The 23998-nt window shown below is 35.9% G+C and overlaps 4 protein-coding genes across 5 annotated transcripts; 3 read left to right on the top strand and 1 right to left on the bottom strand.

Moving 5' to 3' along the window:
- Positions 1 to 82: 82 nt before the first annotated feature.
- On the top strand, positions 83 to 5994 carry Zmynd10 (zinc finger MYND-type containing 10). Of its 2 annotated transcripts, none has more exons than XM_069499896.1 (10): positions 83 to 250; positions 1371 to 1479; positions 1561 to 1674; positions 2129 to 2268; positions 2699 to 2821; positions 2970 to 3124; positions 3243 to 3394; positions 4152 to 4313; positions 4403 to 4641; positions 5156 to 5994. In XM_069499896.1, exons 2-10 carry the CDS (start codon positions 1435 to 1437, stop codon positions 5223 to 5225), a joined length of 1200 nt encoding a protein of 399 aa, XP_069355997.1. In that variant the 5' UTR covers positions 83 to 250; positions 1371 to 1434; the 3' UTR covers positions 5226 to 5994. The 2 variants fall into 2 exon arrangements, with proteins under 2 accessions (XP_069355997.1, XP_034825990.1); XM_034970099.2 differs by lacking the exon at positions 83 to 250 and adding an exon at positions 865 to 977.
- RpS12 (ribosomal protein S12) lies at positions 5988 to 10351 on the bottom strand. Its single transcript, XM_034970339.2, has 6 exons — positions 10312 to 10351; positions 10141 to 10178; positions 9580 to 9714; positions 8090 to 8192; positions 6789 to 6890; positions 5988 to 6092 (listed from the first exon to the last, which is right to left on the bottom strand). Exons 2-6 carry the CDS (start codon positions 10155 to 10157, stop codon positions 6030 to 6032), a joined length of 420 nt encoding a protein of 139 aa, XP_034826230.1. The 5' UTR covers positions 10158 to 10178; positions 10312 to 10351; the 3' UTR covers positions 5988 to 6029.
- Positions 10352 to 13302: 2951 nt separating this feature from the next.
- Positions 13303 to 23696, top strand: LOC117983973 (uncharacterized). The gene is made up of 14 exons (XM_069499882.1): positions 13303 to 13360; positions 15667 to 15788; positions 15865 to 15917; positions 16009 to 16199; positions 16790 to 16868; positions 16957 to 17034; positions 17135 to 17252; positions 17323 to 17415; positions 17593 to 17833; positions 18421 to 18597; positions 21168 to 21307; positions 22407 to 22471; positions 22984 to 23070; positions 23470 to 23696. The coding sequence occupies exons 1-14, from the start codon at positions 13357 to 13359 to the stop codon at positions 23573 to 23575; spliced, it is 1554 nt and encodes a 517-aa protein (XP_069355983.1). The 5' UTR covers positions 13303 to 13356; the 3' UTR covers positions 23576 to 23696.
- LOC117983980 (protein NDUFAF4 homolog) lies at positions 19018 to 20847 on the top strand. The gene has a single exon (XM_034970623.2). The coding sequence runs from the start codon at positions 19185 to 19187 to the stop codon at positions 19833 to 19835; it is 651 nt and encodes a 216-aa protein (XP_034826514.1). The 5' UTR covers positions 19018 to 19184; the 3' UTR covers positions 19836 to 20847.
- Positions 23697 to 23998: the final 302 nt, after the last annotated feature.

Genomic DNA, 23998 nt, shown 5'->3' with positions numbered 1-23998 from the left:
CTAGAAATAGAGCCTTTTGTTCACAGACATTCCACAGATCTGTCCTTTTGTCAGATGGTGATTAGAATTCAAAGAACTTGGAAGTACTACTACGTATAGAATTTAAAAGCCAGATTAAAAAATAATTTGAACGGAGTCATACGTAGGTCTCTTGTCACGGCTAATGTGCCTGCTGTATTGGAACCAAATGGTTTGGCACGTAGCGATGGCAAGAGACCAGATGGTATGACTCTTGTCCCGTGGAAGCAAGGTAGGTCGCTTGTGTGGGATGCCACGTGTGTGGATACACTGGCGCTGTCACACGTACAGGCGACCTCCGTGGCGGCCGGAGCGGCGGCTACTAAGGCAGAAAGGGCCAAGAGGCGCAAATATGAGAATATAGAAAATAGTTTCATATTTGTGCCTTTTGGGGTGGAGACCATGGGTTCGTGGGGCGAGGATGCTAGATCCTTTTTTAAGGACCTTTCATCCCGTCTCGCGGAATCCACGGGGGACCGGAGGGCTGGCAGTTACCTCGGTCAGCATATTAGTCTGGCCATTCAACGAGGTAACGCTGCCAGCGTTCTGGGCACCCTGCATCGCTGCGGTGGTTTAGATGATATTTTCGATTTGTAATTTTTATGTTCTAGAATAAGTTTGGTATTTTTGTTTTTTGTATGTTCATTTTCTAAAAATATTAATTATAAACAAAAAAAATAGTTAAAAAAAAAAAAAAATTGTACAATATACATTTTTCCACTTTTCATTATTTGACAATTCTGGTTTCCATAACAACAAATTAAATAAATCGAAAGTTTTAGACGTACGAAAACATTCATTTTAATACCATTTAACTAATACTTATTAATCATTATTTTATAATCTTGAAATAAAATGGGGGGAAAAGATGTCCCGCTTGCTGCGCTAGACGTCGGAGAATTAGATATGTACATTCAGACTATGGAACCTTGGCGCATAGAGTCAATCGGCAATCAAGCGTATGTTTAATATTTATTCAATAATTCATAATTTAAGAGTTAATGACAAATAGAATTGTCCAAAATAAACCTTTTGAAGACGTATCTGTGTGTCGTATATTTTCGATCACAATGAAAATCTTAAAAATTACTTAAAACTCTTTGAGGTTAAGACAACCTATTTGTTAACATAATTTGGTCCTTCGAGCCGAATATAGTGCGTAAATTATTTTGAGAAAAGACTCGCCAATGTGGCAACTGTCATGTGAAAAGTACAATTTTGTACGGTAAATCAATTCAACGTGCTTTTGACATATCAGTTGATCCATATGGCGAGTCCTTTCTCAAAATTTATGAATATATAGAACTACTAGGTAGGAAATAGGTAGTTATATCTTAATATTTTGCTTTTAGGTGGATTGATTGGCATATCCGGCTACAGAAATTAAATCAGCAAGCGGTTTTAGAAGCGTCATCTATGCAGGAAGAGTTGACTAAGGAAACCTTAATCTCGTATGGAAAGGTAAATTAATTCATCTAATAAACTATTAGTTAATAAGGTTGTCCATCGACATGCTTACATAGTAATGTTATTTTTTTTCAGTTATCTATTTTAGTTCATGAAGCAATATGTATTCAAGTATGGCGTTTGAAAATCTACCCGCAAATTATGAAATTGGAACCAGCACCCGCTAATACTTTTGGAATTTATATGGTGGTAAGCATTTTTTATATAATATAAGAAACTTAACAATAAAATGTCATACTATTTCCTTGTGTAAAACTGTAAAGTCATGAATGACGTATCTACCATAATGCTCACTGCTGCGATGGTCGATCAATCGAATCACGCAATAGATCGCATTGAGACACGCTGTTCTACACTCCTTTACATAAAACTAGCTGATGCCCAGCCGCGACATCGTGGATTTAAGTTTTTGAAAATCCGGTCTAATATCCGATTCCAGCCAGAAGCATGCTCTGTCCGTGTCAAATTTAGGCAAGATATCAGTAGGTATAGCAGTAGACCTGTGAAACACTATGAGCTAACGGACACACTGGATAAATGTATAGCTACCTAACTCTAATCGCCTTCTGTCACATCTCACATCACGGTTCAGCAATTTTCCAATCTGAGTCTCAGTTTAAAGCATAAAAAATTGTTTTCTCAGTTGTATCATGAAGCGGCGGCCGTGGGGCTACTCGAAACCGTGTTATTTCATGAAGATGGTGCCCAGTGCATCAGCGAAGTGGTCATTGATCTGCTCCATTACGCTGTCGATCAGCTGACTGCCCTTGTCGCGCTTATCAAGTAAGATTTAGTAATTATTTAGCACGAAGACTGTTGTATAAACGTGCCAATAAGCTTGTACAAATGTATTTACTATTACTGGTCAACTCAAGAGTGTACAAGACGAACTGGGATACGCGCAGACTTTAAAATCAAGACACTTACAAGTGTATGATATTGACTTAAGATGAGTCTTAAAACCACCTACAGTGAATTTTCAACATTCATGGCGTATATTTCATTGTTCACTAGACAAGTTACGTGGAGAGTTCTCCTACTTGATATTCAACTTCAAGGCGCTATATTTTTCAAACACTAATTTTCTGAATGACATTATCTATGTAGAGCTCAAATCACTAGTTCTATAGGAACTTTATAGATTCTCCATTAGAAAAGGATTATCAGAAATTCCACCCATGTAATATGAACATTCAATGTTCCATAATTTTAGCAATGGTTATTTAAAACCATTATCAGTCAAGGTGCTGGACTGTGAAACAGCGACCGAAGAATTAGAGCGTCAAAAAACGGACCTGCAATTTGATGTCAGCATGAGGTGCATCTCTATCGTCCGGTAAGCAGATATCAAGTAATAGCTACACTACCCTCAGCTATGTTATGAAATTTAGGTCATTTTACTTACCTTATGTTGGGTTTAAGAGGACCAGTTATAAACAAAGTTGGAGTACTTTTTTTGTGTGACACATTTTGTGGTTTTCTAGGTATTTAGCCGAACATATGGAGGTAGTTGGAGTGGGTGCATCAATATCAAGTAATTTGTATAAGACATATGACGTGCCTTCTATTCTGTGTCATCTTATACAATTAGAACCATGGAGACGAATTGATGATAAAGGAGAACTTCAAATATTCAACTGTAAGCCAATTCGATGTTTTATTGTTACTCTTATAGAATATCTTATTTTTAATTTATCCTCTTTCACTTTTACTAATATAAAAAATAAAACTATTAATCAAGTATTGCAATCTATCAGTTGGTCGTTGGTCGAAGCCATCTGCTGAGGATAATACCCAACTACACCGCAGCGAAGCGCAACTTTGGCTGTGCCTTCGGCAGTTGCTTCTGGAACCACGTCTACCCCATCATTATACTATTGACGAGTGCCGTCGATCAGCATTCTGCTCGGTAATTATCATGGTACCTGGCTAGCAAAAGTACCTACGCAGCTAGACTAAATATGTAAACAAATCATTTGATTCAATATGGATGGGAAGGAGATGATAAAATCCCCCTTGTCCCTCCTTTTCCATCCATACTAAATTGCAAAATATAAGTTGAACTACCTACTTTAACTCTAGTCACGAAAGTCAAAACTGCACAATGCAGTTCAGAGCATGTAGGTAATTAATTTTAAGTAGGTAGATATTATTTCATCTGAGAATTTGTGTTTTTTCGGATTGACTATGCTGCGTAGGCCCTACTGGCCGCTACAGCGTCACCGGGGAGGTGACGAGCACGAAGCTCCACCGGGGGCTCAGCCCTAGGGCTCGAAGAAATAATTTGAGAGGTCGGGGGGCAACGTCCTCCTAAGGGCGCCTCCTGTGAGTCTCGGACCACTTTATCTGAGTGATGCTCAGAACTTTTATGATCTCGCCGTACCCCATTCAACCCAAGTTTGCACATTTTTACATCAATCTAGACTCTTAGAGCATAATATTTCCACCTCAACCCACCGTCTTAAAAAGCGTTTACATTGGCATTCTCAGTGATGAACTATCGTAAATAAGTACGCAATCGTGAATGAACCTAGATACCTACATTCTTTGACGACGGACAGCATAATACTCTATAGGTGCTTAAAATGATCGATCCTACTGTTCCTAATAATAATTAACTAGGTAGGTAACAATGTTTTTGTTAAAAAATTACATGATCTTGCCAGCTCCAAGCGAAGATAGCAGATACGGTTCTGGATCAAATCCCACCGTTGGGTGATCTCAAGATGTTCCTATGCCAACTTGCTGTGGGCGATTATTCCAGCGTTCACAATCGCACTAATGGAGTTAAAAATCCAGGATGCACGCTCATCGAAATCGTACCTCAGGTATATTTATAATGCCTCACATTTTTATATGTTTCAAAATTAATATACCTACTTCTGTACTTCATTCCTAAAATAACTTTATTCCATAGATAAAACAAGCATACTTGAAAGAAGTGCATAAAAGAACAAAATCATTAGCAAAAGATCAACTAGAACATTTCCATCTGGATGGCTCAGAAGCGTCAAGAAATATGGCAAAGAAGCTTCTAGAATCTTATACTAGCGATGCTGCTCTAGCGCTCGACAGTGGTGGCGCGAAATGCGCTAAATGCGGTGATAAGGCTAGCAAAAAATGTTCGAGATGCAAGACGGAATGGTATTGTGGCAGGTAATTTCTACATTTCTAATTAATTTTGAGTCAATAAACTTCCTTTTCTTATAGGCACTTGACTATTAATTGACCATTTCTACAACTTAACACACATCATCCATTACAATTTATTTTCAAATGGCAACATTGTTTTGGTCGATGATCAAAAAGCTAAGAAGTCAAAAAAATAAAAAAATAACTTAAAAGCTATGAATCAAATTAATTTACCGCCTTTTTCAAATTAAAAGTTTATCTAAATATATAAAAGGAAAAGGTGACTGACTGACTGATCTATCAACGCACAGCTCAAACTACTGGACGGATTGGGCTGAAATTTGCATGCAGATAGCTATTATAACGTAGATATCCGCTAAGAAAGGATTTTTGAAAATTCAACCCCTAAGGGAGTGAAATAGAGGTTTGAAATTTATGTAGTCCACGCGGACGAAGTCGCGAGCATAAGCTAGTTATAGAATATAGACATATTTGAGGTACCTAACGCAAAAGATACAGCGTTTTATAAATTTTACAGAGAATGCCAGGTGCAACAATGGCCAAAACATAAAGAAATCTGCGACCAGTTTTCTAAACTGTGTGTGTGAACACATTTCAAGAATATCTCCAAAAAAAAGACAAGCTCTTTTGTACCAGGAATCAGGATGCTCTTTTAGTTTTTATAATAATTCTAAATACCTACATGAGGCCCGGAACCTTCCAAAGCAGAGATGAGGCGCAGCTGGCAGGATGTTTCCACCAAAGCGAAGAGAATATTGTAGTCTGAACTCTGATTTCAGAGTTGCACGAGCCGTGCTCACGTCGAGACGGCACATTAATTATTATACCAATGCAATATCCTCTGTGGACTGCACTGCAGTGCTGCAGGGGGAAGATGAAGTTTGACCTGTCATTGGCAGTATCGAACTACCCGCGTTCTATTTCTTTTCCCTGGAACTTCACGAGCCTGTCATACTCATGTCCGGCTAAAATACACTCAAGAGTCAGGACGTCGTACCGAAGCTCGCTCATTCATAGCTTGATCTTAATCTCTTGCAGCACTGCAGTCCCGTCGCGACCACGGCTCGACTCAAGCAACTGGGTCGAATTACCGATAATTCAAAGTCATAGTATTTATCGTGGAACCCAGTTCAGTTTTACCATGAAACCCATTTTTGTTGAACCACAACAAAATAGCCACATTTGGTTCCCTAATATGATTATTCACTTTGGTGGATGTGGGCATAGTAAGGCCTCTGTTTTAACTTATATTTTAGTTTAATAATTATATTACGGACCATAGCAGTAACTTATTTAGCTTGTGTATTATCTATCACTATATTATGTATATTAAACAATAAAACAACAAATGATTTTTTTGGGTTTTTTATTTAAGACATTACACCTAAAGATTAGCTTGAAGACTTCAAGTAGTCTTTGAGCACATCCAGCGCTGGTGTCTCCTCACCAAAGTCCTGTAGACAAAAAACAAAAGTTAGCAAAGCAAGAGTCTCAGGGAATTAGTTTTTGAAGTGAAGCTTCTGTACAGAAGTTTGTCATCGGGAAGTGAATCTTCACGCGACACACGTGGCTGGTGATTATTGCTAATGACTTATGAGTGAACGAGACCGAGAACAGCTATGCTCCTGACTGGGAGTTCCACGACACCCGTATAAAAAAAATTGACCCGTTATTATTAAGTTTTTACAAAACAGTAGTAGTTCCAATAAAACATGAAAAGAAAATATTCTCAGAATAAAAATCTTGTTCGAGTGATAGGAAAGTTGTCTGTGCAAATGGCACGACACCATAGGGTCACACAGGTCACTGTAGCGCCGGTTATGTACACAAACAACCTATAAACAAGTTGTTAGCGTTCGTGCATAGCGCATAATGCAGTAAAATAATCCCAAAAAGCTTCCCACTCTACTCTACTCTGCCTGTGAGTGCAGTGCTATTGATCACTAATGCTGCTGCTTTAAATATACATATTTACAAGTGTAGTAGATACATAACATTGTGTTAATTTAATAATATTACAAGGCCCGAAATTAACGATAAATAACTTAGTGACATTGTTAGTGTCAAAAATACCGTACAATTTTTGACAAACCACTTACTAAGTAAACTATAGACATTTTATTAATTGCAGCCGTTAAAAAAATACTTACTTTAATAACTACGCATGAACACCCAACAATCTTTCTTGCCTTACCATCCTTGTCAATTTTACATAAGCCAGCCCATTCGCCAAGTTTCTTGTTGTTATCAACCTGTAACAAACACACTGGTCAGTGTTTCATATTACTATTTCATATCAATAGGCAAATATTTTGAAGGGACTTGAAAAATCAAGACTCAATTTGCTGCATTTTTATTCAGCCCCATACTAAATAGTATGTAGACTATTTTTGAAGTTACTTTGATAGCCTAGTCATTACGTCTGCCTCTTATTCGGGAGGTTGGGCATGCATCTCTAACTTTAACAGTAACGAGCCAGCAGGCATGACTGGTGATACTTTTACTTGAATATACATAAAAAGAAAAATACAGCCTAATGTGTACATTTTGAAGTCAGGTTAGTCAGTCAGGTACCATAATATAAATGTCTGGGTGCTAGGAAAGTTGACTCATCATGATGTGAGTCACCATAGGGGCACACATTTCAATATTTGCTCCTTTGGCCGACCCTGCCATGTAGACAGGGAGGCTCGTGCGGAGCAGTTAGGCACAAAACAAGCAGTCTAATCTGAACAGGAGGTGCATTGTTGAAACACAGACTACAGTCAGGCTAGTGTATTTAATCCTAAGTCTCTGAACTGTCATCATGTTGCAACTTCAGATTGGACTACTTGTTTTGCACCAACTATAAAATTATAATAAACTAGCTTATGCCCGCGACTTCGTCCGCGTGGACTACACAAATTTTAAACTCCTATTTTACACCCTTAGGTTTGATTTTTAACTATGAGATTTTAACATAAGCTTAATAAAATATGTCATACTGCTAATTGCAAAAATATTAACTACAAAACTTCTTTATCGACACTTCAAAACTGACAGACTTTCATACAAACTTCAAACCCCTATTTTACCCCTTTTGGGGTTGAATTTTGAAAAATCCTTTCTTAGCGGACGCCTACATTATAATAGCTATCTGCATGCCGAATTTCAGCGTGATCCGTCCGGTAGTTTGAGCTGTGCGTGTATAGATCAGTCAGTCAGTCAGTCACCTTTTCCTTTTATATATATAGATTGTATATTATCACCTAAACCTTGCACACCAAGCTCCATCATAACATTTTTGCTAAACAGGTTGCAATATGTCAAAAAATTATGATTATTGATCATGTTGGGTGATATCATACATCAAAGTAATACAAAAATGAGGACAATATAGCCACACAGCACAAGTAATAAGGTGAGATTCTATGTTTTAAATAAATTTAATTTCTATTTTATTTTCTATTACCTTAACGAGGGGGATTTGATGCTCGTTGCAAAGGGCCTGCACTAACTTTTTGTATGCAGCCTCATCACAGTTTTCAGCCAATACGCAAAGCACAGCTTGTCTCCTGCAAGAATATAATAGTTAGATATTCGAATTTATAGATATGTTTTAAAGTTTTGACCACGTTTTATGTTGGTTTTATTCAATCGTTTAAGAAATAACACATTTTAATTTTCATGGCGGCTATCTTGAAATTTTTATTGTTATAGCGCGAATAAAAATACTTGTCCTCTTTTTTCTCTATGGCTCTTTGTACTACGATTTTGTAGTCCGCAATAATTCTGCCAATCTCAATTCAGTGGAGAAAACACCGTTGTAATTTGGTTCTTGAATTCCTTTCATGGAAAATTTCATCTCTCTACCTATCATAGTACACAAGATATTTAGTACATCTAGTTTTTTGTAGCACACTTGGGAGGCCACAATCTTGACGCAACAAGAAATGTGGTACTATGTGTATGCATTATTGTGGGCTATAGAGTATATCCACCCCAGTACAGGCTGAGGCAGATATTTCCACTCACCATGCAACTAAAACAGAAACATGGAGAGTGAATGTTACTGTAGTTCTATAGCCTACACATTTCTTTGTTCCAACATGTGCCAGGTCATCAGTGTCAACTTGATATTTTAAACAGATTTGACACAAGCTTATATCTTTACATTATATTTAAGCACAATATACCAATGCACTGAAATAACAAAATCTCTCTATTATATTCAATAGGTGCATACTGCATACATTAGGTAATTGTTTGGTTGGTAGCCATTACTTTAAAATTTAAATCCATTAATTAATAATCTTTCTATAACATAACAAAATAGATACACAAGAGAACATGCTTAATTTGTTATAACCTGCTAAAACAGACAAATCTGTTTGGTACCACATGAACCATGCAATATGCACCACCCGTCACCTGCCTCACCCCTACTTAATAGGCAGGAAAAGCACACAGATACACAGTGGTAGGAATGTGGACAGTGCATATACAATGTAAATTGTACACACATTTATCTGTTTTGGTACATTAAAGTGATTATGCTTGTTTTTTTGTGTATTACTTCTGCAAAGTAATGCCTGCTACTACCTAACATAAAAAAATAGATAAGTTAACATTAGAAACAGTCAAACACTGGTAAAAAAAAAGATACTCATAGCAGTATTATGATAAAATTGCAATGAAGATTTTCTTATATCAATTAAGTATTCATTACTAGGAGATGCCCGCGACTGTCTGCATGAGTTATGATTTTTAAAATTTCCGTGGGAACTCTTTGATTTCCGGGATAAAAAGTAGCCTGTCCTTCTGTCCAGGATGCAAGCTATCTCTGAACCAAAATTCGTCAAAATCGGTTACACGGATGGGCCGTGAAAAGCAAGCAAGCAAGCAGGCAGACAGACAGACAGACACACATTCGTAATTATAATTTGTTAGTGTTTAACATACTTATCAAGAGCCTTTGCTGCTTCGTGTAGACCATGTACAAGTCCACCGTGAATGAGTGCAGTCTTCAGAACTTCTTGGAGCGCTGTGTTCACGTCCATTGCACCTCCGCTAAGAACGGGGTTGTTTGGTACCTCACTGAAATTAAAATGAACCTATAAATAAATAACCATTACCAAAGTACAGAATATAGCTTTGAGAGCAGTGCAAGCATGGATTCAAAAAGGTCACAGGATTATGCCCAGGGCTCACAGTTCACACTTCCAAATAATAGGTACATCTTACGTTACTTTTTGACAAAATTCGGATATTGGTAACATCTTTCATAAAAATATAAGCGACATACTATAGACACTAGTATTTAATTTTAGCCCTAAATAGGTTCGGCCAATAAAACACGAGTGAAAACCGTTTTAGGTTATGTTTATGATTCCAAATTTACCACTAACTTTTAGTGTTTTATAGTCCGAGACTGGGCAAATGCATATACTTATGCGAGATTATACTAAAAATTTAGTTTAAAATAAACTTTCAGTTATATTAATCATACAAAACAATACTCACACTTCAACTTCGGCCATGGTTTATAATAGATTGTAACCCTGAAATATGGACAGAAACGCATTATAGCACTCATAATTGAATTAGCAGAATATACGGTAGCACTAAAAGTAAAAAGATCACAGAAATTTCAATTGATTATGAAAAATTCAACAACAAACTCTGGCACTTTACCTTGCGCACCGGAAAAAGACTAGGGTTGCCATGTTTATGTTTTAGAAAAGCTTGACATAAAGGCGATCTTTCATTTCCATAGAGTAAAGCTCATTTCATTGCACAGATCTAATTTCATTGCCTGTACATTGCATTACCTTTACCTCTACTGAGCTACAACAGAAGTACGCTGGACCTACGGTTGCCAACCCTGTTTTTGAAGCAACGTAATTTTCTCCATTTTGGCAATAGCAGTGTGATGCAGTCATCATGTGAGCGTACTTGGAACTACAGTGCAACAAGACTATCTTGGCGCGTGGCGAAAATCGGAGCTAACGAACTTTGCTGTCAAGTGTCCCCTTTGTTCTTGTTTGCATATTCTAAGCCTTTTGTTCACCAACAGCACCCCCCTGTCAATGTCATTCAAGTGCCAAGAGAGCCTTGTCGTACTGTAAGCATATTATTATATTATTATTAGTGATGACTAATGAGCACCTCATTACCTAACATGAAAGTTGCATATTACCTATTATTGTCACAAAATAATAATATGCAACTCTCATGGGAAGATTGGCACAAAATTAATGTCAGACGTTTTTAAAATAACGTCTATTTTCATTTATTTTATCCTTCGTGCCTTCTCCATACGTGACACTGGCGAAACACTCTGTGCCCAGTTCGCACACCTAAAAGCCGATAATTGGGAATTGAATTGAATTGAATTCATTTATTATGCTTTAAAAATAGTAAAAAACCGGCCGAGTGCGAGTCAGACGCGCACAGAGGATTCGATACTAGCCATATTTTTTGATATTTTGCACGATAAATAAAAAACTATTAATACATAAAAATAAAATAAAAATCTGTTTTAGAATGTACCTACAGGTAAAGTACTTTTATATGATACCCCACTTGGTACAGTAATATTACTTTGAAAGTTGAAAATACTGATTATTTCTTAATTAATTTTAATTTTTATATGTAACCATAAATTCACGGTTTTCGGAATTTTTTCTTTACATGTGCTTTAAGACCTACCTACCTCCCAAATTTCATGATTCTAGGTTAACGGGAAGTACCTACCCTATATGTTTCTTGACAGACAGACAGATAGACAAACAGACAACGAAGTGATCCTATAAGGATTCCTTTTTCCTTTTGAGGAACGGAACTCTAAAATGCAAAAAAACATTTTTTTAAATTAGGTAGGTAGGTAGATACAATAATTATGAGACTATAAAGTATTTTACAACAGACGCCATAAACGCGGTTAACCTACTAACATTGTGTCAACACGAAGATCATGTGACCACGAATGTCCAATATAGGTTCATGCATGTGACTCAACGTGTCAAATTTATTTCCCAGTACGCTCGGTGGGGCGCTTTGAATTAACAAAAAAATAATGGTCTTTTTTTATGGCACACTTCTTCCAGCGTACTCGTATATTGTGTCAATTTCAGTGAGAAATACAATCCTTGGTCATATGACTCTATGGTGACTCTAAGACTCTCTATGATGAATTTCCAATAAGCCGCATCCTCACGAGGCGATCATAGTTGATCAGCTATATTAAAATAAGTAATATTTTTTATTTAAAATGTTACAAAAATTCATTTCGTAAGAACGCTCTTCCAATCATCCAATCATCATGTACTACAACTATGTTAAAAGTTAAAACTATATTACTTGGTATTTTTTAAATTATTAATGACACGGGGAGGCCTTCATGCATGCCTTCATAATTCATACACATTTCAACTTTTTACATAAGGTATAAATACTTATTACTATTCTTTACCCGATAATAATTCAAAGTTCTCTATATAATAACGAGCAGCTTCCTTCGGCTTAACGTGCAAACAGGGTTATTACATTACGGTAATTAAAACAATTTGCGTGAAAAAAGGTTTAATCAGAGCAGGCCACTTGCAATACCTATCACCCGACGGGTGATTTATAAAAAAATATAAATAAATCAATCAAAGAACTTCCATGTACTACTATGAAATCAATAGAAAAATGTCAACGTCTTTTTTGTACAACTTTATTTTTAGAAAAAGCCATATACAATGAAATTAGTTATTTACCTTTAAACTGTTTTATGCAATGAAATCTTTTTTTAGTAAATATGCAAATCGTGGTTCATTGTTAGTTTTGCATAGACAGTGAAATGTGGTATCGGTTTATAATCATACCAAAACATTATTAAGTGAACCAAACTATGTCTCGTAGCTCAGATATTCTATTTATGACTGAATATATAAAAAACGTACTATATTTTGCTACAGTAAGACCAGGAAAAACTCTTAAAAACACAGATGATACACATTATTTTTCTATAGATGATAATTTAATTTATGAAAACTATTATTCTGACTTTGGACCTTTGAATTTAGGATGCGTGTATAAATATTGTAAAATTTTAAATGAAAAATTGAAATTTTATTTAAATAAGCAGTATATAGTGCATTATACTTCTATAGACCCTAAGAAAAAAGCAAATGCTGCTTTTCTTCTGGGATGTTATGGAATATTATATTTGAGTTTTCAGCCAAAAGATGCTTTAAAGCCTCTTCTTGTTCACGGACAAAGTTACAGGTAGGTAGTTAAAATTTCTAAAATTGGTATTAAAATTATTTGTTTAATACGATCTCTAGATAATTAATCAATAACGTTTATAAATCTAAGGCCATTTCAAGACGCAACCCAAGGTGACTCAACTTACACAATTTCTTTAATGGATTGCCTTCAAGGTTTTTCTAAGGCCCATGATTTAAACTTTTTCAATTTTCAAGATTTCGACTATATAGAATATGATAGATTGGACAAAATACAAGGTGGTGATCTAAACTGGATGGTACCTGGTGAGTTGCCAATGAACTTTGATAGCTAACTTTAGGTATCTGGTATATTTTACTGTAAATATAGATAAATTTTTAGCATTTATTGGACCTGTGGATTACTGTGTATCTCTATATCATCCTCCTGAAATGTATATAGATTATTTCATAGAGAATAACGTGAAAATCGTCATAAGACTTAACAAAAAACTTTACGACGGAAATGTGTAAGTAAAACCTAATAATAATAGTTATATAGCTTGAGCCAAGGCTCAAGACTAGAATCGGTATCTCAAATTACTCAAGAGTAATTTGAGATATCTATTCTATTATTTTTAGAACACCTTTGAAAACTTTTTAAGCAAATTTTATTCTTTAGGTTTATCAACGCAGGAATAACACATTATAATTTATTTTTTCCTGATGGTTCATGTCCGCCACGACACATATTACTAAAATTTTTACAAATTAGTGAAGAATGTGATGGTGCAATTGCTGTTCATTGCAAGGTTATCAATTTTATTTTTAGTAGCAGAATATTATCAGTAGATAAATCATTTTTGTTCATTAGGATATGATGTTTACCCAGAGGCGGATTTGCAGTCTTGGCCGCTCTAGGCCCCAGGCCAGAGCCGCCCCTTTCCCAGCCCTCATCATATTAAAGACTAACTTATGCTCGCGACTTCATCCGCGTGGACCACACGAATTTCAAACCCCTGTTTCACCCCCTTAGGGGTTAAATTTTCAAAAATCCTTTCTTAGCGGATGCCTACGTAATAATAGCTATCTGCATTCCAAATTTCAGCCCGATCCTTCCAGTAGTTTGAGCTGTGCGCTGATAGATCAGTCAGTATATATGGTAATGTATCAGTCAGTATATATAGTGATCAGTCTTCCAGTATATATAATGTACTCTGTGGACTCTGCTAAGGGATTGGTCAACTTAGTTTGGATACGCGAGAGTGAAGACTCGAGTGACTACCAGATGGTGTCCAACATCGTTTAAAACCCAAAACTAAGATTGTCATTAGGGTACCCGGACCAATTCATGAACATTCGGAAATTCGGAATTCAACTTAATAGTCGTATATTTTTCAAATCACATAATAATATGTACTGAATAATTAATATTTTTTCTTAATGTTTTTTCAACTCCCCAATGAATAAAATTTTAAAGTCACTAGTAACTAATAAAATAGGAGACACTGGATGTCCTCTACTGGTAACTGTCAAAAGATCTGCATTTAATAAGGACAAAAGTAGATTCATAACAATATCTTTAAAAAATCGGCCAAGTGCGAAACAGACTCGCGCACTGGGGGTTCCGTACTGCAATCGTATTTTATCGACATTTTGCACGATAAATCAGAAACTACTGACTAGATCTGGTTCAAACCAATTTTCGGTGGAAGTTTGCATGGTAATGTACATCATATATTTTTTTTAGTTTTATCATTCTCTTATTCTAGAAGTTACAGGGGGGGAGACACACATTTTACCACTTTGGAAGTGTCTCTCGCACAAACTATTCAGTTTAGAAAAAAAATGACATTAGAAACCTCAATATCATTTTTGAAGACCTATCCATAGATACTCCACCACACGTATAGGTTTGATGAAAAAAAAATTTTTTTGAGTTTCAGTTCTAAGTATGGGGAGCCCCAAAATTTATTGTTTTTTTTTTCTATTTTTGTGTGAAAATCTTAATGCGGTTCACAGAATACATCTACTTACCAAGTTTCAAAAGTATAGCTCTTATAGTTTCGGAAAAAAGTGGCTGTGACATACAGACGGACATACAGACAGACAGACAGACATGACATTATACATTTATCAGGGTTCCGTTTTTTGCTATTTGGCTACGGAACCCTAAAAAATCTATAGCATCCATTAGCATCTTTAAAATTCATCGGCACCGTAATAATCTTTTTTTTTTATTTCACGTAGGTATAAGTTTTGTAGTGATCGCTCTTTATATGTTTTCTCAAGGATTTACTTTATTAATCGCGATTTTTAAACAAATTATTTGAATCACACAAACACTCGGACATACACCCTATACCCGACCCTATACCCTATCTGTATTGTTTTGCCAAAATGTATCGCGTAAAGTTTTATGGTCTCGTTTTGGTGGTGTCGTCCGTCCCTCCTGTTGTTTATGAATAGGTTTTCTGTACCATGTGCGTTCGAACGCAACATGAGACCTCATAGTAACATTTGTGAATATGGGTTGTAAGTGTTTACGCTTTTGCCTTTCTCGATCCTTGACCTATTGTTTCGTTCACGTAAAAACAATGATCTATTGTCCTTTTATTGGTTGCTTACGCACTTTCTATTCCTGATTTTTCTTGAACTTATTGATTATTTATATAAGTTCAAGTTAGTTATAAGTATTAATACGATGCATTGCAGAGCGGCCGCCCCTAATATGTGGCCGCTCTAGGCGCGGGCCTATTGTGCCTAAGGGCAAATCCGCCACTGTGTTTACCATATTATTTTTGTATCGATTTTTATGAAATTTTTGTTTAGGCAGGTTTAGGTCGCACTGGTTCGCTCATTGGTTGTTATTTAATAAAACACTATCGTATGACTGCCCATGAGGCTATAGCGTGGATGAGAATATGTAGACCTGGGTCAGTTATTGCTCAACAGCAGGTAAAGAAAGTAGCTATATTTTGTAAGTTATATTCAGGTTTCTTCTTTGAGATAACATATTATTTAAATATTGTAGGGATGGCTGGAGGAGTTGGAACCGTGGTTAATTAAACAAGGAAATTTATATAGGTAGGTAAACAAATGATGACTTGTTAACCGAAGATATGAAAAAGCAACTTTAGTGTTTAAAATCCATTAAAATTTGCAAAGTTTGTGGCAGGAGACGCAATAACCACGATGTCGATATATTACCAACACATGAGTTTGGAATCTACTCTATTGTTGAGAAAACACGCAAGCATAGGCCAAAAATTTTCAGCAAATCACAATCCCCACCACCACCAATTCAGAGACAAGGTAGATCAGATATATCTCCACCAGCACGCCCTCAAGCATCAAAAGTAAGAGAAGGTACAGGGTTTATGATTCTTAATATATTCTTATAGCTAGTTCAGACAATGTTATGTTTATATGTTATGTATTAAAGCACTTACCACTTTTTGAGCATGCTATTATAAGTTATTTGTGTAATGCACTGCCAACATCAAATATAAAACAATGTTATTTTAAAACTCACTTAAGATATGTAATAACGGAGAATATTTAACGGTGTTTTTTTATTTGTATCCAGAGAGTTTCGAAAATGATGAAGAAATTTTTATTACGGCATGCGATTTAACAGTTCAACCTACAGCGCCAATTATTCCGATGAAATGTTGTGTCATAAAAAAATGTAGTATAACCGCTGAAGAGTATAATAGTCGGGAAAGTGAAATAAATATACCTCTATGGAAAAAATACCTTTGTTGTAAACCTTGCCTTAAAACTTGTTATGATAAACTATGGATCTTGGCAGTGTATTGTGCAAAAATTGCTCCAAATAAATGCTGTTTCTATAAATTTTGTATTATATTAGATTGGGTTAGTTATATGTTTAGTATATTTACTTGATTCATTTTATTTGGCATCGAATATTAAAATATGATATATTTTTGAGGCAGCTTCTTGTAAGACGATCGACAAACCAGAGTTTGGACGGAAGGAGAAGATGAGTGCTATACAAAAAATTCTTATCAAAGGGTACCTACTTAGTTAATTATATAAAAATAACACAATCGTGATTAGAGTAAAGTAAATACTAAGTTTGTGTACAATTATTTACTTTTAGAATCAAACCAACTGAAAAAGTACAATTATTTGGATGGAAAGAGAACATGAGCACTGAACAAAAAAATCTTATCAAAGGGTATTAAATATTAACATTTACCTACTTAATAATGTAGCTTGGTTGATAAGTGATATTTTAGGTATTTAATATACCTATTAATAAAAATATTTATTTTTAGAAAACCACGAGACTCAAGTGCAGCAGTCACATCACGACGTGGATGTGGCTCAGGAGAACCGCGTGTATTGCGACCATTGTCTAGAACTAATTCCGTAAAACAGCACGGAAATTCGAATGTATAAACAGCTTAAATCAATGAGTGTATTTTCTGATATTTTTATTCTCAAAGATATTATATTCTTTTAGGAACCCAATGATAGAAATCTCAATGGATATTTTCATGTCCCCATATTTCATACAAGTCAGACTCCGGTCGCAAAGACATTAGAAGATGCTAAGGTAACTAAGGCGTTCTGTTATAAAGTTCATGTAACTTGACTTAATACACCAAAGTAATTATTAACCATGCGTAACGAGGCACTGTTTCTACCGTTCTTGGACTTGCACAACTAGTGCGCTAAGACTTTATATGTCATAATAGGTAGCTAAATTATTTTGATTTGATTTCCCTTACAGAATATTTTAATGCAGAGTACTTTGCATAACGATCAAAGAGCAACGTTATATCATGATCAAAGAAAAAATTTGTATTTTAATAAAAGAACAACTGTATCTAATGATCAAAGAGCAAGAAAATTGGATTCTGCGATTATAGTCAAACCACAATACACTTTTCGCGGAGGGACAACTAATGCTTTCAATGAGCGTCCAATCCCTGGCAACGCTACAAAGCTATTATCTTCAACATTTAGTACAGGTACTCTGCACAGCAATTGTGGTACATTTGAAACACGCCAGCCAACGTAATTAAGTCTGCTGTGGGCGGTCCTTTGCACGAGTGTACCAGGCTGTCGGCCAGCAGGGAGAAATGGCGAATGCTCGTGAGGCATATAACATCTGCCCGCAAAGACGTTGCTTCGTGATGACCACGACCGCTCTGCCAAGAGTGATACGACAAAGAAGAAGAAGAAGAAGCCAACGTAACTTATCGTCATCACAGAATTAAGCGCAACACGCATAATATTATGTCACGTTGCATGTTACAAATATATTCTGCCGTAATAATTAGAATATTATTTACAAATACATGTTGCCCGCAACTTCGTCCGCATAGATTTAGATTTTTTAAATCTCGTGGCACACATTCATTTTCTAGGATTAAAATAGCCTATGTCTGTTTCGGGTTACCACTTACCTATCTCTGTATCGAATTTCGTTAAAACCGGTTGAGCGGATAATCTGTGAAAAGGTAAAAGACAGACACACTTCCGGATTAATTATGATAGTAGTAGGCATATTTGCATTTATGATATTGCATCGATTATTAAAAAAAATTGTCAATAGTTCCCAAAAGTTCAACTCAACCTCAACAACGACGTCGCCTTGGTAGAAGTCCAAGTCCACCTGTCATCAAAATGGTGAATGAACAATCTCGGGCTACAAATACTCCTCCACCGGTTGAAATCTTCAAAAAACGTGTTTCAAAAACAAATCTCATGGAAGAGCTGTCCAGTCTAAAGTGTTAGTATTTTTGTCTATTTCCCAAAATAGGATACATTTTATTTTACGAATTAATAATTTTTATAATAATTAGTACATGTCTCTCTCCCGGCTTTACTCACGTGTTTAGTCACCGTTAGCCCGAGTAGTTTTATGATAGTGTTTTTTTTTTACCTACAATTCAAAGAAATTTCTAAATAATTTTTAAATACATAACATAAATTGCAGAACCGGCAGGAAATATGATTAAATTAATATTTACTTTTGCATATTAAAAAAAAAATATAAGTATAAAAAAGTATAAATATTTTAAATATTATTTCATCCGTGTTGTAAGTTGTGTGTTCTTGGCCTTACAGTGCGCACAGCGCAATGCGTTCTTTTCACGGATTACATCAAATTTTGAATTTGGAACTGTCAACACTAAATGTCAAACTTATTGTCATTTCTCATTGTGAAATGTCAAAAAGCTGTCTATTACAAAATAACCTCACAAAATATAAATAAACGGCATAAAAATTAAAATAATAATTATTATGTTTTTATATATTACCAAGATGTATTCGAAGTGATTTAGAAAATCTTAGTAATAACTACGGTCACCTAAGATGGGTGGGTTAGTGTCAAAAGCGTTGCGACCGATAAAGAGTTTTAACATTGAAAATCGAGCTCACCGGATTATATCGAAAGAAAAACCAACTGTAGCGCCAAGCTATCCATCTACGGTTGAGGAGTTGAAGAGGGTACGAGAAGTCGATCCCGACATAGATGTGAAACTGTCTAAAAAAGATACAGAACTTGACGAAAGGTTAAAAGATGTTTATGTAACCTCACACGGTCGGCCAGAAGACGACGTGACGAAGGAAAAGCAGGACAAAAGCTCGGACCGACCACTTCCCCAAGATCGCAAGGCTGTACCGGATTTTGACTTTGGACTGAAAGAACCTGAAAAAGTTCCATACGGTAGAACCACTTTGCGACATGCAATAGATTATATTTCCTCTCATCAAATCAATCCTGAGGAGGTAACGGCCGAGAAAATTGCGTTCGAATATAAGTTAAAAGTGGATGATGTTGAAAACATACTCAAATATTTTAGAACGTATGAAGTGTATTTGCCAGAAACTAAGACCACTCCTGCTATGTTTGCTGGGCCAACGGAACTGAGGAGGCAATTGTACAAGTCTAATCTTAAGGAAATAGAAAGCAAAAAGGATGCAAATGAAGAAAATAAACAAGCACAAATGAAGACCACTTAAATTTATTGTTTATATTAAGAATATTTTCATTAATTTAAATTAAAGTTTAAATTAAATTAATTTAAAGTGAATTACCTCACTGGTTTCATGTATAAGTTAAACAAAATGAAAGAATATTAAAGTCATCCCATTAGACATTAATAATATGTAGCTAGTCAATATAGTCATGCTATATAGATCTAAGTGAGCTCTTAATGATAAAACTAGCAGTTTCCTATGACTTTCTTCACATGATTTATAGTACTCAGGGATATGTAGCTATCAGTGAGCAGATTTTCAGAATTGGATCATTAGTTCTGCTCCTTCAGCTGATACAAACTTTATCTCGTTATAATATTAATGTAGATGAAATGAATTTGTTATAGCATGATAATTATATTTCTTTAACTATTTTTTCATTTCACAAAAATAATTGGTGTTGAAAGGAATGCCAAATATGCATTGGTATGAATTCTTAATATATACTTCCCAGATGGACCATAATGTATAATATTTAATACAATTTCTTATATATAAAGAGACAAAGTATCTTTCTAGAATCTAAAAAGATACTTTGTCTCTTTATATATAAGAAATTGTCTAAAATTTAGATGATAATGTAAAAAGCCAGTAGTATACCTAGTGAGGGATACGAAGAAATTATCTGTTATTAAAATAATAGAGTCCTCCTTAGAGTCTCACAGATTCAAACAAAAAGTTAATAATATAATTATTAACTTTTAATTTAGTTGTTTTACTACATTATTTTTATGTAAATAATTATTAGAGTAAAAATTTAGTTCATTTTACATACCTTTTTAAAAATTTTCATCATGCAGTTTCATCATCATTATCATCACCATCATCATCATCAACATCATCATCATGTCAACCCATCACTAGCCTGGACATGGGTTTCTTCTCAGAATGAGAAGAGAAGAGAATGAGAAGGTTTAAATTTGCAATATTTAAATTATTTGTTTTAATAATGTGATTTAGAATCTAGTTAGAAAATAAAAGTATGTTTTGTTGATGATTGTTTTCATAATAATTTAATCCTTAAATGTGGCTAATTTATGAGCCACATTAGCAAAGTTTACGCAGGAAAAAGCGCAGTCCTACTTCACGGTAAAAGCACTTGATAGTCAGTCTTTTTAACGTCGTGACAACTATGTATCCACCTACCATTTAACTAAGACGGCCCCAGAGGTAGCTGCATGGTGCGGAAGCGTAACAGTTAAGTTGCCTTCATCCCCTTTTGTCCCACCCAGCTACCTCAGGGTCCATCTCAGTTAAACAGTAGGCCTGTATAATAGCTATAACAGGTCAGGCGATGTTCAATTTTTCCTTTAGCAACTGCACCAAGGCACGGGTCCATCGGCGCGGCGTCACTGGGCGCTCGGCGGGACGCGCCACCTGACCGCAGGGCTCCGTCCGTGCGCTCTGACGAACGACCGCTCGCCACACAGGGAGATATGCTGAACAGCATTAAGGTAAGCTCCTAAAAAGGGGAAGTTAACCCTTGATTGTGATCTCACTTGATGGTAAGTGATAATGCAGTCTAAAATGGTAGCTGGCTAACTTGGAAGAGGTGTGGCGGTTTTTATTACACTCACCTGTTTTTACATGGCATCGGAACGCTAAATCGCTTGGCGGCACGGATTTGCTGGTAGGATGGTAACTTGACACGGCCGTAGCCTCCCACTAAACCAGATCAAAGACAATTTAGAAATTAAAAATTCCCAAACTGTCCCTGCCGGGAATCGAACCCGGAACCTCCCATTTATAAGACCACTGCGCCAGGGAGGTATAAAAGAAATCGACTGAATGACATCAAACCACTGGGTGGGTCTAGAAACGAGTTGTTGCATGCAGGGTTTTGTCTATAACGCAGACCCCCCACAAAGAAAGAATTGAAGAAATCATTATAGGTAAGTACCTACCTACATCTCAGCCACGATAATGAACATTACCGTGTCTCAGCGCAGCCGGCCAATAAGTTTTACCCTACTTTTTTAAGAATACCTATTACCTGTACAAGTTTTAGTCAGAAAGTAATCACTACTGGCACAATCTATTGCTTTGAAAGCAGTCTTGGGTTCGATTCTACTCGTAAGAAGACAGAATTTTTATATCAAAACTAGCTGATGCCTGCGACTTCGTCCGCGTGGATTTTCAAAATCCTGCGGGAACTCTTTGATTTTCCGGGATAAAAAGTAGCCTATGTGTTAATACAGGGTATAATCTATCTCCATTCTAAATTTCAGCTAAATCCGTCCAGTAGTTTTTGCGTGAAGGACTAACAAACATACACACACACACATACAAACTTTCGCCTTTATAATATTAGTCGGGATATATCAAAATATGTGCAATATTGTCATCGCATCGCTTCGCCAGGAATATTAAAACAGCGCAGCTCGTAGGTAAGTTGAAATTATCCGTAGCGCTTTCAATTTCAAATCCCAGCGCACCTATCCAGCACAAAACTTTATCAATATTCGTGACGCGTACTCAACTACTTCAATTTTTAGTTGAATTTTGCACTTTTGTATATACCTACTTACTTTTATTACCTATTACTATTTTCAGTTCCAAAGAAGATTCCGTGAAACTATAAACGCAGAGAGATCCGGCAAGTTCAACAACATACCAAGGTACTTACTCGATTACTTATAGCTAATGTATTTATTTCTCGGCATTAAACAACGACGAGTCGCATATTAAAAATCTTCGGACACGTCTCCCGGCGTGAGTGACTCCATCGAGCGTCTTGTCGTGCAGGGCAAGGTGGAGGTCGCCCATGCGATGGACCGACCAAACTAAATCTGCTGTGAGCGGTCCTTTGCACGAGTGCACCAGGTTGTCCCTACCTAGGTACTAAGGCGTATAACATGTTTTTGAAAACATTTTCGAATTGAATTTCGAATGTTTTTTGAAAACATTTATGAATTGATTTTTGAATGTTTTCAAAACATGTTTTCGATTGGTTGGTGCCTCAAAATGGTTAACGCTCACTGAGATTTTTGTCTGTCATTTGTATGGGATTACGTAACAGAGAGAACGCCATACTAACTTCTTTCCGAGGATATAGACTATAGAGTATATGTAGAGTACATAATAATTCAATGGTTATTACACTAGTTATTTATCTTGATATTATTTTTAGTACGACTTCCAAAGATAAGCCGACTATTCGCAACATCAGCTCTAGGACGAGTAGCGCCGGACCGAAGGCACATATTCAAGAACACAGGTAGGTTTAATTATTATTATTTGTTGGTTATTTTTTAAAGCGGTCGTACACACAGAAGCTTAGTTTCGTCCGTAACTTTGTAATTTCTGATTTCTTTAATCTTGCAGGATAAAAGGTAGCCTGTGCACCAGCTCCAGTCAGCCAGTCAGTGTGTGCTGTTGTCCAGGATGCAAGCTATCTCTGTACCAATTATTAATAATCGCGACTTCGTCCACATGGGTTTAGATCCCTACTCTTATTTCCGGGAAAAAAGAAGCCTATACTCCACTAGGAAGCAAGCTATCTATCACTGAACCAATTTTCGTTAAAAAACTGTTTAACAGATGGACCGTAAAAGCTAACGGACAGACAGACACACTTTCGGATTTGTAATATTAAGTATGGATCATTTATTTACAGATGTAATAATCCAACACAAGAGAAAACTGGTACAGATACAAGATTTTCCCGCGCTCCACGACCGAGTTCACCAAAAGGCAGACGATCGCCAAACACTTTTTACTAACGTTTTTGAGTGTCATTTGTAGTACCTATACTGTAACTTGTAGTGCCTACGTTGTAAAATTTTCAGTGAGTTTTAGTTGTCGTTGGCGTTATCTTGTAGGATAATAATAAATCTGGGAAATTATTACATCTTTTCCTTTTAAAATATATTAACTAAGGATTCTTGTATTCATTTTATAATTATTCTAGTACCGTAAGACCGATTCCACTTTTTAATACTTACGCCTTACTCACAACCTTGAATGAAAATCTGGAAGAAATCTCTGTGAAGAGATAAGCAATGCCAATGTAATTTAGTTTATTACTAAGTACTATGTAACTACAATTTCGATACATGAAAAATAAAAATAAATAAAATAAAATAAAATAGCTGTAGTAGCCTAGTGGTTAAGACATCCGCCTCCTAATTGGAAGTTGGGGGTTC

The sequence above is a fragment of the Maniola hyperantus genome, chromosome 7 (assembly GCF_902806685.2).
Source record: "Maniola hyperantus chromosome 7, iAphHyp1.2, whole genome shotgun sequence".
Lineage (NCBI taxonomy): Eukaryota > Metazoa > Arthropoda > Insecta > Lepidoptera > Nymphalidae > Maniola > Maniola hyperantus.
The sequence above is the reverse complement of the archived record's forward strand: the minus strand, read 5'-3'. Positions and strand labels throughout refer to the sequence as shown.

Coding starts and splice junctions, on each gene's coding strand:
- Zmynd10 (XM_034970099.2), top strand. CDS start 874: ATGGGGGGAAAAGATGTCCCGCTTGCTGCGCTAGACGTCGGAGAATTA. Junction 3,395..4,151: donor GTCGATCAGCATTCTGCTCG/GTAATTATCATG, acceptor TGATCTTGCCAG/CTCCAAGCGAAGATAGCAGA. Junction 4,642..5,155: donor ACGGAATGGTATTGTGGCAG/GTAATTTCTACA, acceptor TAAATTTTACAG/AGAATGCCAGGTGCAACAAT.
- RpS12 (XM_034970339.2), bottom strand. Junction 8,193..9,579: donor GCAGCAAAGGCTCTTGATAA/GTATGTTAAACA, acceptor ATATTCTTGCAG/GAGACAAGCTGTGCTTTGCG. Junction 6,891..8,089: donor ATCAAATCCCCCTCGTTAAG/GTAATAGAAAAT, acceptor TGTTTGTTACAG/GTTGATAACAACAAGAAACT.
- LOC117983980 (XM_034970623.2), top strand. CDS start 19,185: ATGGGTGGGTTAGTGTCAAAAGCGTTGCGACCGATAAAGAGTTTTAAC.
- LOC117983973 (XM_069499882.1), top strand. Junction 15,918..16,008: donor AAACAAGGAAATTTATATAG/GTAGGTAAACAA, acceptor AGTTTGTGGCAG/GAGACGCAATAACCACGATG. Junction 22,472..22,983: donor AAGTTCAACAACATACCAAG/GTACTTACTCGA, acceptor TATTATTTTTAG/TACGACTTCCAAAGATAAGC.